The sequence below is a fragment of the Equus caballus genome, chromosome 22, assembly GCF_041296265.1.
Source record: "Equus caballus isolate H_3958 breed thoroughbred chromosome 22, TB-T2T, whole genome shotgun sequence".
Classification (NCBI taxonomy): domain Eukaryota; kingdom Metazoa; phylum Chordata; class Mammalia; order Perissodactyla; family Equidae; genus Equus; species Equus caballus.
In genome coordinates, this window is record NC_091705.1 from 20075953 (window position 1) to 20092537 (window position 16585).

General features: G+C 42.8%; 1 protein-coding gene across 4 annotated transcripts in view; it reads right to left on the reverse strand.

Moving 5' to 3' along the window:
• Positions 1 to 16585, reverse strand: part of ATRN (attractin) — a 178122-nt gene that overhangs the window by 36886 nt on the left and 124651 nt on the right. For all 4 annotated transcript variants that reach the window (XM_023626201.2, XM_023626203.2, XM_023626202.2 and 1 more), the window contains exons 23-24: positions 16449 to 16527; positions 14482 to 14639 (exon numbers count right to left, since the gene is read on the reverse strand). In XM_023626201.2, coding sequence (XP_023481969.2) covers positions 14482 to 14639; positions 16449 to 16527 — 237 coding nt within the window. The remainder of the gene's footprint in view (positions 1 to 14481; positions 14640 to 16448; positions 16528 to 16585) is intronic.

Genomic DNA, 16585 nt, shown 5'->3' on the forward strand with positions numbered 1-16585 from the left:
ATTTCAACTCTCTTGTATTTATTGATGTTTGCTTTGGTTCCCAAAATATGGTCAATCCTTGAGAATGTTCCATGTGCACTTGAGAAGAATGTGTAACCTGCTGTTTTTGGATGAAGTGTTCTATATATATCTATTAAGTCCATCTGGTCTAATTTTTCATTTAATTCTATTATTTCCTTGTTGATTTTCTGTCTGGATGTTCTGTCCATTGGTGTTAATGGTGTGTTGAGGTCCCCTACTATTATTGTATTGTTGTTGATGTCTTCTTTTAGTTCTATTAAGAGTTGCTTTACAAATTTTGGTGCCCCTGTGTTGGGTGCATATATATTTATAAGTGTTATGTCTTCTTGGTGGAGAGTCCCTTTTATCATTATATACTGTCCCTCTTTATCTTTCTTTATCTGTTTTGCTTTGAAATCTACCTTGTCTGATATTAGTATAGCGACACCTGCTTTCTTTTGTTCATTATTAGCTTGGAGTATTGTTCTCCATCCCTTCACTCTGAGTCTGTGTTTGTCTTTGGGGCTGAGGTGTGTTTCCTGGAGGCAGCATATTGTTGGGTCTTGTTCTTTGATCCATCCTGCCACTCTGTGTCTTTTGATTGGGGAGTTCAATCCATTTACATTTAGAGTGATTATTGAGATGTGGGGGCCTACCACTACCATCTTGTGTCTTGTTTTCCGGTTTTCTTCAATTTCCTTTGTTTCTCGTCCCATGGTTTAATCTGTTCTGATGAAGAGCTGCTACTCTCTGTTGTTGTCCTTCTACTTATCTCCTCTGCTCTTGGTTTTGTAGCCCCTTTCCTTTTTTGGATTTTTCAGGAATGAGGGTTTTCCTGAGGATTTCCTGAAGAGGAGGTTTTGTGGCAATGAACTCCCTTAATTTTTGTTTATCTGGGAAAGTTTTTATTTCTCCATCGTATTTGAAAGATATTTTCGCTGGGTAGAGAATTCTCGGCTGTAGATTTTTTTCCTTCAGATTTTTGAATATATCATTCCACTCTCTTCTAGCCTGTAAAGTTTCTGCTGAGAAATCTGCTGATAGCCTGATGGGGGTTCCTTTGTAGGTTAGTTTCTTTTGCCTGGCTGTCCTTAGTATTTTCTCCTTGTCGTTGACTTTTGCTAGCTTCACTACTATATGCCGTGGAGTTGGTCTTCTTGCATTGATAAAGTTTGGAGATCTATTGGCTTCTGTCACCTGAAGATCCATCTCTCTCACCAGATTTGGGAAGTTCTCAGCCATTAGTTCTTTGGATAGGCTTTCTGCCCCTTTCTCCTTCTCTTCTCCCTCTGGTATACCTATAATCCTTACGTTGCATCTCCTAATTGTGTCTGATAATTCTCGGAGAGTTTCTTCATTTCTTTTTAGTCTTACTTCCCTCTCCTCCTCTGCCTGCAGCAATTCTATATTGCCATCTTCCAAATTGCTAATTCTTTCCTCCATATTATCGGCCCTACTGTTCAGTGCATCTAGATTTTTCTTAATCTCCTCTATTGTGTTCTTCATTTCCAATATTTCTGTTTGGTTCTTCTTTATCGTATCAAACTCTTTTGTGACGTAGCTCCTGAACTCGTTGAGTTGTCGGTCAGAATTCTCTCTTAACTCATTGAGTATTTTAATGATGGCTGTTTTGAAGTCATCATCATTTAGGTTATATATCTCATTTTCTTTGGGATTGTTTTCTGTGTATTTGTTATTTTCCTTCTGTTCTGGAGATTTAATGTATTTTTTCATATTGCTTGATGTTGTTGATTTGTGCCTCCACATAGAGATAGAGTTTAGTTGCTCCTTTCACTTGTTTCTGCTGCTGCGGTGGGGGAGCAGCTGTTTATACTGCACAAACCAGGAACCCTATCCACGGTTGCTAACTGGGCCTGGGCCCCTCCTCGTAGTCACAGTGGTCCTTTGGATTCCCTCCTCTGCCGTGGGGGCCGTCACAGGGGGGGCTTCAGGCTGCTGGTGCCTACTGTTGCAGCCCGCCTAGACGTGCTCCCTCCTTGGGGTCTGCAACGGTGTTATGGGCTTTTCCAGTGGCCAGGGGTAGGATCACTTATATTTGTCGCTCCATCACTGTTGGCACCCACAAAATATCACTTGTCCACTATGGGTCGCAGGAGAGCTATTGGCATCTTCTACAGTCTGTGGTTAGTTCACCTAGCTATGCTACTTTTGTCCCAGGGTCTTCCAGCCTTGTGGCTGCCGGATGGGTGCTTTCTACGAGTGCTGTGCAGAGGCTTTCCCTGAGGCTGCTGTGAGCCTGTAGGGTTTCCCCCTAGGCTACGGAGCTGGGTCGCTGGAACTCCACCCAGCCCCAGTCCTGTTCCCCAAGAACTCGGGGAGCCCTTTGCCCTGTCTTGGGGGATAGCCGGAGATCCTGATTTCAGTGGTAGCTGGTCAGCTGCTGCCCTGCCTGATATTCTCCTCTCTGGGACCCTCCTGGTGTTGTGAATGCTGGGTGTGGCCCCTCCGCTAATGGCAGGCAGAGAGTTTTGTCTGCTGCCCGGGCGGAACTCTGGAGCTTCCCCTCCGGGCTGCAGAGCCGGCCTCTGGAGCTTCACCCAGCCCCAGTCCGCTCCGAGATCTCCAGCAATCCTTAGCCCCACGGGGCGGGCAACGGCAGCAGGAGGTCACCTCGCCCTCTGGGATTCTCTCCCGGAGCTGTGAATGCTGGGCGTGGCCCCTCCGCTAATGGCAGACAGAGAGTTTTGTCTGCTGCCCGGGCGGAACTCTGGAGCTTCCCCTCCAGGGCATGGAGCCGGCCTCTGGAGCTTCACCCAGCCCCAGTCCTCTCCGATATCTCCGGCAATCCCTAGCCCCCACGGGGCAGGCAATGGCAGCTGGAGGTCACCTCGCCCTCTGGGATTCTCTCCGGGACTTTCCCGGAGTTGTGGATGCTGGGCATAGCCCCTCCGCTAATGGCAGACAGCGAGTTGTGTCTGCGGCCCTGGCAGAACTCTGGAGCTTCACCCAGCCCCAGTCCTCTCCGAGATCTCCGGCAATCCCTAGCCCCACGGGGCGGGCAACAGCAGCTGGGGGTCACCCCGCCCTCTGGGATTCTCTCCGGGACTTTCCCCTTTCCTGGAGTTGTGAATGCTAGGCGTGGCCCCTCCGCTAATGGCAGACAGAGAGTTTTGTCTGCTGCCCGGGCGGAACTCTGGAGCTTCCCCTCCAGGGCGCGGAGTCGGCCTCTGGAGCTTCACCCAGCCCCAGTCCGCTCCGAGATCTCCGGCAATCCCTAGCCCCACCGTGCAGGCAGTGGCAGCTGGGGGACCTCCGCACCCTCAGCGATTCTCTCTGGGACCCTCCAGGCGCCATGAACACTAGGTGGGATCTCCCCGCCAATGGTGGGGAGAGACTCTCCCCGCGGGCTCAGGTGTGTAATTCTAGAGTTTCCCTCTGCGTTTAGGAGTAATTGCGGGGGGTTTAGATAGGGTTCTGGTCACCTGTTTCCACCGTCACTCCTCTGTTGTGTGCTTGCTCCTGCCCTAGATGTGTGTTGATCTTCTGGGGGCGTCCGTTGGAAGAAAGCCGCTTGTGGATACTAGGCTGTTCAGTCGGGGTCGGAGAGTTTTCACCTATTTCCACATCCTCCCGGAGGAAAGTCCGTCCGCCTTCCGATGTATAGTCACGTGGGTCTCTCAGACGTCCTGAGATGCTGTCTGGATATCCTTTGTTAAGCGATAAGTGTCCAAATAATTGTAGACTCGAAGGGGGAGAGACAAAGAGGACTACTCACGGCGCCATCTTGGATCCAACTCCCAAATTCTTTTTTTAACATACATAATTTGTATCTACTGTGCACAATCCACAAAGTAGATACTCAAAAACTTGAATGAATGGATAAATGAATATTGAAAGAATAGAAAAAAATCCACTGTTTAATATGGAAGGTTTGAAAAGAGAGAAGGAAAGACCTCTAAGTTGCCTTTATCTTCTCCACCAAGCACCATCTTCATTGTTACGAGCATGCAAGACATGAAGAGGATAGGAAAGACAAGTTGGGCACGCAGTGAGGTGAAGCTTTCTAGCTTCGAGGCAGCACCTGTCAGGCTCTGAGAAAACCCAGCATCTCTGTGTACCTGGTAGAATCTCTGTGGGCTGCCCCCATGGCACCCTGAGGCCAGCAGCTCCATCCAGGGCTCAGCTCCACCTAGTTTGGGAGCTTGTCCAGATCAGGGTCCCGCTCCAACAAGACTCCCTCCGAGAGGCCAGGCTCTGCAGACACTAAAGATCTCACATCAGGCCACCAGAGAGGGCCTAAGTGGCCATGGCTGCCATCTGGACTCCTGACTTCACCATGCCAATCCTGCCACATAGTTCTGGACACTGCAAGACTGGAAGCCAGGAGAGGACTGATTCCTCCCATAGGAACTGTCTACAAACAGATTTCCACTCAGGCCTCAGCTGTGCCCAGGCTGGAAGATTCTGTGACCAGTGGCTGAGCATATTCTAACCTGAGTCCAGTGCTGCCACCTCAAGTTTTGCTGTGACACGAAATACCTTTTCTTGAAAAAAAACAAAAAGGAAAACCAAAGTTCTATATGGAATTCTACGTTGAGACCACAGGCCCTGGACTGGATCCCAGTGCCCATCACCTGGCCTCACACACCACCCACATAATGCTGGTTTGTGCTGGCACAGAAAATGTACACCCAAGCTCTGGTCAGAGCCTCAAGGCCAGTTAATACCCTCGAGCCACTCATTCCTGACGTGCAAGCTAACACTCACCATCTGTCCACTCCCAACCGCCCACCTGAATACTGCTCTGTGCTTTCTTCCCCAAATTTCCTTCCAGCCACTCCTTTCCACCACTCTCCAGAATTCCTATTCCATTTTCCCATGTTCATTAACAATTTAAAAATCATTAAGAACTACATATACTTGGTTGAAATATCAGCAAGTACCAAGGGGCTAATCATGCAAACCAACAGTTTCTGCTTTCTCTCCTCTCTTAAGGCTTCTCTCCAGAGGCCCCCACCTTTAAATATTTCTTTTCAGTTCTTCTGGGGGTTACCTTTTTATCACTAACGCTTTTTTAAAACTTGTCATTTCTTGATTAGCCACTTTAGGTATCACTTACTGACTTCCTACTATAATGGAAGGTGATTTAGGCCATCATCCCCTCCTCTACTTCCAATATAGCTATATCACTGTTTTTAGTGCCTTTGTTAGTTTCTGTGTCATTATCCTGAGGGTGATGGTGATGGAAAGATGTCAACAATGACAGGATATGGATATAACACCCTTGGATACAGGGAGAGGATGTGCGAGTTACCCACAAACAGCTTCAGGAGACAGTACAGCCACAGCCCACTGGAAGGTAACTTCCCAGGCCTCACAGCCTACTGGGAGGAGCCCTCAGGCCTCCTGATGCACCCCTGCCTGGGGGTGAAGTCAGTAGCTCTCAGGAAGCTCCTTTTGCCATTTTCACCAGTGTAGGGTATGCTGGGCTGAGAGACAGGTTTTTGCCCCTGACCACTGACTGTTCTAGAGACTGCCCAATAGTCACCAATAGCTGGTAAAACCTGAGTACAATGCAGTGTGCTTCCTGCGAAGTAAGACAGAAGGTCAGTTCTGATAGACATCCCAGCTGGCCTAGATGTGCTATGTCCCAGCTGGCCTAGGCTGCAGGTCCAGCTGAGACATATTCCTGTAGCTACTTTTAGGAGTTTAAATAATATACTTGGACTTTTATTTCTTGCTCTATCACTTGTATTATCTTTCTCATTTTTTTTTTATCATGGAAAATTTAAAACTTTTTAAAAAAGTAGAGAAAATAGTATAATGAACACAGTGTGCTTATCATCAGCTTTAATAATTACCAGCTCATGGCCAATCTTGTTTCATTCATATTCTACCCACTTTCCCCATGATCATATTATTTTGAAGCAAATCCCAGGCTTCCTATCATTTCATTCTTAAGTATTTCAATATAGACAGTATCTCTTAACTACCCTCTTTGTAAAAATTAGGGATGCGTGCATCCTCACCCCTTCCTTTTCTGCTGTCCTCAACCCTTTTGACAAAATTTCACCCTAGAACAATTCAATCCTCTAACACCACACTGTGTAGACTGCAACAACAAATTCTTGGTCTCCAAATCCAGCTGGCTCTTCAACACTGGTCAGCAATCACTCTGATAATATCAGAAAAAGCTGTCAGTGCCTTTAGAAAAGTTACAAAAAAGAACTAAATTATGACACCAACTCTAAAGTTCTCGTACCTACAACTATGCATCCATCTAATGCACGTTTATAGAGTGTCTACAACTGATTAAGACTATGCTATAACACTGAGGACACAGAAATATAAAACAGAGTCCTTGTCCTTAAGGTAATCCTTGTATAGTGAAAAACCAGACAAGTCCACAGCTGTGGAGGCACAGATGAGGAAAGGAAGTTGCTATGGGATATGCCTAAGTGTTATCAGATGGACCCCTCTTCTGGGTTTCTGAATACAAAGTCTACCTGAACTTCCTAACTCACGCCTGGCTCCTTCTAATCCATTCTCCCAAGGGCTGACAGAGGAGTCTTTCAAAAACACTGATCTTAGGTCACTTCTTGGCTTAAAACATTTCAATGACTTCCAGTAGTTTTCAGGCTACAGTTCAAATCTCTCAGCTGAAACTTCCAGTCTCTTAGTGACAGCCTCTGTCTAGCTCTCCAGCATCTTGCTCACAAGCACTGTCACTTCAGCTCTGCTAAACTCCCAGTAGTTCTTCAAGGTGATTGGACATGACCTTTCCCCACTCTAAATACCCCCAATCCTTGACCTCATGTTCCTTAAGACTCAGCTCTGGTATTGCCTCTCTTCACTCAGACTCAGGTGACACAGGACACTTGTCTCTTCTCCCAGGGCTCCCAGAAGCACGAGGGCACACCCCACCACCCAGCGTCTGATATAGCTCCTGCTGTCCATTCATGGCTGCTGCTCTGGGCCAGAAATTCTGCTGAGTGAGGGGATTTTAAAGGAAGCCTACTGGGTCTTGGCTATAGAGATGACAGGAAAGAGGTCTGCTATAGATGGAGATTTATCCAACCCAGCCATAGGTGGTGTTCATGGATAGTGTGGATGAAACTGTCTAGGGAGAAAAGGTGCAGAGGAAACCCAAGGGAATAATGGCATTGAAGAGCTGAGAAGAAACAGCCAAACCACAGGTGAAAAGCAGAAGAGAGACTTTCAAGAAGGAATAATAAATAAGGATCATATCGAAAACCACAAGGTAGAACCTTAAATGCCTCTTGAAACAAAGAAAGACTCATACTTTACGTAATTTAATTCTAAATGTATTTCAGGGCTGTATAATTCTTAAAACTCTTAAGGTACAGATGTCTAACACTAGGAGGTATGTATATACATAAGTAGTATTATTACACAATAAATATAAACATTAAAAGTCTACCTGACATTATTCATAAGAGCCAGAGTGAAAACAACTCAAACACACATCAAGGGATGAAGAGATCAACAAAATGTGGTATATCCATAGACTGGAATATTATTCAATCTTAAAAGGAATGAATACATATTAAATATGGATGAACTTTGAAAATATTTTGCTAAGTGATGCCAGTCACGAATGACCACATATTATGTGATTCAATTTATATGAAATATCCATAATAGGCAAATCCATAGAGACAGAAAGCAGACTGGCAGTTGCCAGGGGCTGGGGGGAGGGAGGAATGGGAAGTGACTACTAATGGGTAGGGAATTTCTTTTTGGGGTGATGAAAATATTCTAAAATTGATTGTGGTCATGGTTGCACAACTCTATGAATATACTAAAAATCACTAAATTGTGCACTTTAAATGGGTGAATTGTATGGTATGTGAATTATATCTCAATAAAGCTGTCACTAAAAAAAGTATATCTGAGTCAACAAAAGTTTCATACATCCTTGCTCAGTATAGCAATCTTGTTAGCACCCATAAACATAACTCTTAAACCAAAATGAAAGCCCGGTTCTCAGTACAAATCTGTGCTGCCTTCACTTGTGAACACTAGCCTCTTACACAAACTAGCAGATGAAACACACAGCACGGAGAGGGCTTTACTATTAGTTCCACATTACAAAAACCGCCTCTGTTGCAGAGCCAGTACCCAGCCAGAAGCCCAGCTTCACCACCCACCTTTCTGCCTCACCACCACGTCTGCCTGTCCACTCTCTATCTTAATACCTACCTTCCCAAACTACAGGCATGGCGAGGCCAGTGGAGGCCCTGCATACTGGAGAGAACACTTAGGATCGCTTTCAAAAAGCAGCGGCAGAGGGAGGGGCACTCACCCACAAGAGCAAATGACCAGAAAAGAGGCACAACTGGCCCCAACACACCCACCTCGGGTCTTTCCAGTCGGGGTGGTCTTTTTTTATTTTAAACTGCATCTATAAAGATTTTTTATAGTTAGTTTCAAACTCCCTCAGTTAGCAGTTATAGGTTTTGATCTGTTCCTAATTATGGAAAAGAATTCTGGGATCAGCTCGGAGAGAAGGAACTTGAGTTTAACATTACCATTTTTAAAGCACCAATGTTTACATGAATTTCTGAATAGAGAATTAGATTTCCTCAGTTATTTTGCTTTAAAAAATGAGAATCAGAGACAAAAAAGACAAATCTTTGCCTGCAGTGAAAGCCATACCGAAATTTAACTGAATGGTCTATACTGTACCACTTAAGACATTTCCCTAATATCTTCCTTAAATAAGTCTCAACGTTGTTAGCAAATTTGTACAGTATCTAAGTGTGCATGGGTGTGTTTAAGAGCTAACAACATCTAGAAAAGCAAATGTTCTGAGGAAAATAGAGCAATAAAGAAACAGATAGCCCCCTTTGTCGAGAACATGAGTATTTGCCCAGGAAGACGCAAGCTCAGCCCTCCACACAGCGTACATCAAGATACGGTCCCAAGTGCAGAGAGAACTCATGTGGATCAGGCTGTCATGTGAAGACACTGAGAACACACGATGCCACAGGTCTAATGACACTGTTTCCAAATACTGCAGTTAGTTATACCAAAGAGCATAAAGACACATTTTCAATGGAACTTACCTGCTTTTTCAAGGAAAGCTTGGCAAACTAAATGGTGAGCACACCATCGTTTATTTTCGAAAGTGCTCCTGAATGCAGCTTTCATAAGTGGACCTTATTCCAGTGAGTGAGCCAGCCCAGGTAAAGAGCACCAAAAAAATCAGGCAGAAAACTGGCATCTCTTTGATTCTTAAACTTAAAATCAGTACTTAAAAAGTAAGGGTGGGGAAGAGATTCCTCTAGAAGGAAAGGCTCTAAAACCATTTCAGTGACTTTCAGAGGGTGGAGCAACAGGGCATTCGGAGGAAAAAAACTAGAACTCGGCATTGGCAACAGCACAGCTATCTCCAGCACAAAAGCCTGTTTATGTGCACGGAGTCCTCTTTCCAAATGGGAAAAGCGTCAGCAGCATAAGTCAAGATTCTCGCTAAGAATCTTAAAAATACTTATTTCTCATATTTCAGCTATAAGCAACAAAGCTTGAAGTTCAATTGGATTCAGAATATAATGAAGTATGAAAACATTCTCAGCTTAAAACAAGTCAATAAATAATATTTACTAGAACCCAAATCAAGTCTTTTACAAATGCATATGATGTATAATTTGATAGTGTTAAGAGATGTTACCAAATTGAAATTGTACTGATTGGAGCCTAGAGCTCAACCTCTCTAGGGTCAGATGAACAACCTAAATCCCTGGTTGGCTCCCAAGATTCTTACTACCTTGGTACACCCTGTATAATCCCCTTTCCTTGAGCATGGGTGGGCTTGACCTAATCAGATGACCCCCTTTTAAAGAGGGTCTAGAGGTCAGAGCCAGAAGTCGAAGAAAGTTGAATCCTCAGCAGATATCTATATCCGTATCTATTTTTGGTCTAAAATTTTTACTTTCAAATGTTATAGAAATGGAATCTTGCAGTATATAAATTTCTAAGATTTCTTCCCCCCCTCAGCAAAATTTCCTGGGAATGTACCCAAGTTGTTCTATCACCAGACTGTTTCCCTTTTTTGCTGAGTACTATTCCATGATATGTATATAGCACAGTTTATTTAACCATTTACCTGCTGTAGAATACTTGAGTTGTTTCCAACTTGGGGCTCTAATGAATATTGCTGTACAGGTGCTATAAACATTGGCGTACAGGTGTTTGTGTAAACATCAGTTTTCATTTCTCTGGGATAAATACCCAGGAATGTAACTGCTAGGTTGTATAGTAAGTGCAAGTTTAGTTTTATAAGAAAATGCCAAACTATCTTCCAGAGTGGCTGTACCATCTTACTATCTCACCAGCAATGTACCCATGATCCAATTTCTCTGCATCCTCTCTAGAATTTGGTATTATCACTATTTTTAATTTTAGCCATTTTGATACGTATGTAGTGATATCTTATTCTGGTTTTAATTTGTATTTCTTTAATGGCTTTTGATGCTGAATATTATTTCATGTGGTTATGTGCCATATGTATATCCTTTTTGGCAAAATGTCTCTTCACATCTTTTGTCTATTTTCTAATTGGATTGTTTGTTTTTAATGTTGAACTTGAGAGTTCTTCTTACAGATACAAGTGCTTTGTTAGAAATACGGTTTGCAAATGTTTTCTCGCAGTATTTAGCTTGTCTTTTCATCCTCTTACCAGGGTCTTTCACAGAGCAAAAGCTTTTGTTTGCTTGTTTTTTTTGAGAAAGACTGGCCCTGAGCTAACATCTGTGGCCAGCTTCCTCCATTTTTTTTATACGTGGGATGCCTGCCACAGCATGGCTTGATAAGCAGTGTGTAGATCCATGTCCAAGATCTAAACTGGTGAACCCCGGGCCGCTGAAGCAGAGCACACGAACTTAACAACTATGTCATGGGGCCGGCCCCATAGCTTTTGGTTTTGATATAGTTTGATTTATCGGTTTTTCCTTTTATGGATCACATTTTTGTTGTCAAGTCAAAATATTTTGCCTAGCCCTATTATGCAAAGATTTTCTATTTTTTTCTAAAAGTTTTATAGTTTTACATTTAAATCTGTGATCCATATTGAGTTAATTTTTGTGTAAAATGTGAGGTTTAGGTGGGAGTTCATTGATTTGCCTGTGGTTGTACAATTATTCTAGAACCATTTATTGAAAAGGCTGTCTTTCTTCCATGGAGTTGCCTTTGCACTTTTGTCAAAAATCAGTTGGACTGGGGCCAGCTCAGTGGCGTAGTGGTTAAGTTCACGCATTTTGCTTCAGTAGCCCGGGGTTCGCAGGTTCAGATCCCAGTTGTGGACCTAGCACCACCTGTCAAGCCACACTGGCAGCATCCCACATAAAATAGAGGAAGATTGGCACAGATGCTAACTCATCGACAATCTTCCTCCAACAAAAAGAGGAAGATTCGCAACAGATGTTAGCTCAGTGCCAATCTTCCTCACATAAAAATAAAAAATCAGTTGGACATATTAACATGGCTCTATTTCAGGGTTCTTTGTTCTTTTTTTTTTTTTTTAAAGATTGGCACCTGAGCTAACAACTGTTGCCAATCTTTCTTTTCTTTTTTTTTTCCTGCTTTATCTCCCCAAACTCCCCCATACATAGTTGTATATCTTAGTTGTGGGTCCTTCTAGTTGTGGTATGTGGGATGCCGCCTCAATGTGACCTGACGGGCAGTGCCATGTCTGCACCCAGGATCCGAACCCTCGGCTGCTGCAGTGGAGCACGCGAACTTAACCACTCGGCCACGGGGCCGGCCCCCAGGGTTCTTTGTTCTATTCCATTGATTCCACGTGTCTATCCCTCAACATATAACTATGTCTTGATTATTGTAGCTAAACAGTAAGCCTTAACATTGCATACGGTGATTCCTCCCACTTTATTCCTCTTTTTCAAAACTGTTACAGTTATTCTAGAATCTCTGCCTTTTTTGGGGCCGGCCCCGTGGCCGAGTGGTTAAGTTTGCGCGCTCTGCTTCGGCAGCCCAGTGTTTCACCAGTTCGAGTCCTGGGCGCGGACATGGCACCACTCATCAGGCCATGCTGAGGCGGCATCCCACATAGCACAACTAGAAGGATGCACAACTAAAAATACACAACTATGTACTGGTGGGCTTTGGGAGAAAAAGGAAAAATAAAATCTTTAGAATCTTTGCCTTTTCATATAAATTTTAGATAAGCTTCTCTATATCTACAAAAAAATATTGCTATGATTATTTTAAACTTCTTATTGGGATAAAAAATATATACGACAAAATTTATCATTTTAACCATTTTTAAGTCTATGATTCAGTACATTTAAGCACAGATGCTGAAAGATTAGATAAGGGTATAGTGTGAACAACTTTGTGTCAACACATTGAAAACACATGAAATAAATTACTAGCTAGAAAAAATTATCTTAAGTGACTCAAATCCAAAGAGAAAATACAAAATATCCTAGAACTATTAAAGTTGAACCAGCAGTTTAAAAAAAAAACCTCTACAAACAAAACACCAGAATCAAATGATTTTACAGTAGAGATCTAACAAGTATTTAAGGTTCACATAATTCTAATATTATATAATCTCCAGGAATGAGAAAGAGAGAAAACTCCTCAATTTATAGTTACTAAAGGTTACTTTAACCTTGATATAAAAACCGTAAGAAGGATAGGAAAGAAAAATTATGAGGCATTCTCACTCATGAAATAGACACAAAATTCTAACCAACTTATTAGCAAACTGAATCCAGCAATGTCTAAAGTAAGAAAATAATACATCATGCCCAAGTCAGGTTTATCTCAGGAATGCAAATGATTTCCAGGGTCCTGGCTTGTCCAGTAGGACGAATGGTGGTGTCAGTCACTGAGAGAGGAAGGGTTTGGGGCTAAGATCACAAGAATAACTATGCTCCGAGTACCAGGAGCTTGTAAATGTCCAGGTCTGGAGATGTCTAGGCAGCAACCAAGAATGTTGTCCTGGAGCTCAACTGGAAGCTGGGCTGGAGATAGAGCACTGAGAATCACCAATACAAAAGTAGTACCATAAGTCCTATAAGCAGGATGGAATTACCCAGGGAAACAGTGTGCAATGAAGACAAAAGAGAACCAAGGCCTAAATTCCCAGACAATCCCAATGTTTAAGGAAGAAGATTCCCTAAAATGACTGGCCAGAGAATCAGGGAAATAAAGGACCAGGAAGGCAAGAAAGACAGTGACTCAATCGTGCAATGAGAAAAAGGGGACTGAAGAATTCAGTCACTGGAGTCCACCATGACAGGGCAGTTTCAGGATGTGGTGAGGGAAGAAGGCAGACTGTTATGGGCTGATGGGTAATAGTTAAGAGGAAACAGAAATAGGGACTGTGGTCAATGTTACAAGACTGCTGAGGAGGGAAGCAGAGAGTGTGCAAGAACAAAGGGAGAAGCAGATTGGAGGATGAACAAATCTGTAGACCATCTAGACAGGAAAAGGAAAGAGGGTGGTAAGAAAAAATATAATACAGAGACTGTCCCCCTCATTCCAGAAAGGAAAAGACTGTTCCTTAGTCACAGTCACAAGCATGAGCACACAACCACCAGAACTAGATTTCAAACCCAGCCTAACTGATCACTGACGATCTGCTTCAGTTGATCATAAAAGTCAGCAAACAGACCAGCACGGTGACCACATTTCCATGGTTAAAGATGAACCAGTCCCTGAAAATCCACCCATCCCTGAACTCCACATTTACCCAAAATGAAGGGGGTAAAAGGGGAAATTATTAAGGCTAGGACTCAAGGACACAGTGGCAGATGATTCCGAAGAGCACAAATGGGGCCACAGGTCTTAGAAAGAGGGAGTGCAGTGGCCCCCTGGGAACAGAGAAAAGGAGCAAGTCATAACAGCAGTGGCTGCAGCAGGTGACTCGAACTCTTAGACCTACCCTTTGAGGTCACATGCACAAAGAATCTGAGACTTGGAGAGGCTATATGATTTGTACAGGAGCGAGCTAGGACTTAAAAGCCCACATCTGTCTGACTAGAAATTTGACCTTAAATTTGACCTTACGCTGCCTCCTATCACACTCCATCCTATCCTCCTTTAAACTTTGATAGCACTTTGGGGATCTTTTCTTACGGCACCTTCCACACTCTGGCTTTCACTGGTTACATGTGTGTTTGTTTCACTTATACCCACTTTACTCACTCCAGAATTGAAACTCTTTCTGTAGCTCTACAAGTTTTTACATGGCAAGTGCTCAATGAAGAAATGAATACAGTTGTAATTACCAAACTTGTTATATGCTATCTTGTTTTCAAAAGTGCTTATAAATTTCCTTCATAAGTGATTTAAGCTATCCCCACTATCATCTTCTTTATGGTATTCATGTGCTCAGCACTCCTTTGTCACAGATATTACAAAGGCAAACTAATACTGGACATCTCATTTACCACAAGTTCTAAATTAGTGAATTTAGTCTTCACTAAAGAGATTTCATCATGTCTACAGGTGAGACCAAAAAGCACTTACCTGAATTTTGATGGGCCAGGTGAAATTACTGACATACACAAAGAAAGTGATGTTTGGGTGGTTGCGAAAATCAAACTTCTCATTAGAGAAGCTATCTTTGTACTCCTTAATGTTGGTTTTTGAAACAACAGGCATCTCTTCTCCAGCCTGGGTTCCAGCTGTTAGGAAGAAAAAGACAAAACAGAAGAGACTTTTTTTGGACAGACTCTGCTCTCATTAATAATAAGGATAATAGCCAGCATTTACTAAACACTGACTATGTTCCAGGTACAGCTTTTAAAAGCATAATCTCATTTAATCCTAACAACAACCTTATTATCATCCTCATTTACAGATCAGGAAACTGAGGTTCAGAGAAATTAGGTAATTTGGTTCAGGTCACACAGCCAGCAAAAAGCAGAGTTGGGATCTGAACCTGGGTAAGCTGACACACAAGTCCATGCCCTTAACTAGAATGGTTTTACCAGGAACCCCTGCAACTCCCCTCCACTGAAACAGGTTATGCATGGTCATGAAAATACAGATACCACTAGTATCCTATTAACAAGCAATGGACATTATGTCTGCCCACAATACTTCAATTTCTCTGCATTTCCCCTTGACATCTGTTTGGCAGTGCTCAGATCCCCTATACCAGGCACAATGATTCACTCCTCACTTCCTAACTAGCAGTGACCTGAGTCTCAACAGTAGCAGGGAGGAAGGAGCACGAAATGTCACTCAGTCCCTTCTGCTACCAGCTAAAACTGTATTTAAGTCCCCCCAATGTGATATAAACACATCCTATTCCCAGATAGTCCTTCAACATCCCATATTCTCCCTTAGCCAGGAATTCTAGTGTCTATAACGATTCACGAAATGGACTTTTCATCTCTGAGTTAAATCCTGTGACTGGAGCCCAGACTGTCGGGTCCCTATTGAGACAGTCACTGCAAATCATTCACACCTCAGAGAGGCTGCCTTTTTCCAGACAAACGCCCCGATAATTCAGACTTTTTCTTAAATGTCTCTCCTCACTGCAAGTTTCTGAACTTTTTCTGAATTCTATACAATCTTTTAAGAAATGATAAACATAAAGTGAGGTGCAAAGGTATTGTTCTTATTTGGCATCAGTCTAACTGGTTGTGTTTTGATCAAAAAACACTGTAATAGTAATAACGATAGTGAAATATAGTTACCATTTAGTGAGAATTTACCAAGTTTCCAGCACTACATTAAGTACTCCATTTATTATCTCATTTAATCCTCACAACACTCTACATGACAAGGTGTTTTTATTATCCCATTTTATACGTGAGGAAATTGGGTCAGAAAACTCAAGTAATTTGCCCAATAGCATAGTAAGTAACAGGCAGAATTCAAACCCAGGTCTGTCAAGCTATGTTCTTAACCACCCCATCAGGCCCACTCTTTACTTCTTTAGTAGATTTTCTGCCCATCAGATCTTCTTTAGTGAATCAGAATAAGATAAGCAAGATAGCAAAAGCCATGCTCTTAGAGCTTGATTTAATTCCCAAAGTACATTTCACTGTACCTACTAAAATATCTCATTCTTCAAAATGTTTCCATCTCTTGAAACCACAAGTCATTTGCATTTTTCACTTTGGAAACATGGATGTGGGTGATGATGGCAGAGCCAGAGCAGCGGCTGCAGCAATGGTATTAGTGGCGGCAGCAGGGCAGGGGTAGTGAGCACACAACTGAGCCTGATGTCGCCGTAGGCACTGGCATGAATAACCTAATTTTATCTACACAACAATTCTAGGAGCTATGTGTTGTTATCTCCTCTTTACATGGAACAACCCTAAAGTCTAGAGAGGGGTTTAGACGTTTGCTCAAGGTCTCCCAGCTAATAAATGGCAAAAGTGGGTTTCAAATCTATCTGTCTCCAGAGCCTTCCTTCTCAGCTCCTACATTTCTCAATCTATTACCTCCACTCAGGAGGGCTTCTCTAAGTATGTCTTTACCTGAGAAACTGGCGGCCCATGTGATGTTGAGGTTGAAGTTTTTAGAGGCATTGATGAACATGTCCAAATCCCTGTTTTGCTAATAAGAGGTGCAAATAATTAGAAAATTAATTATAACAATTTCAAGATTTTAAAAT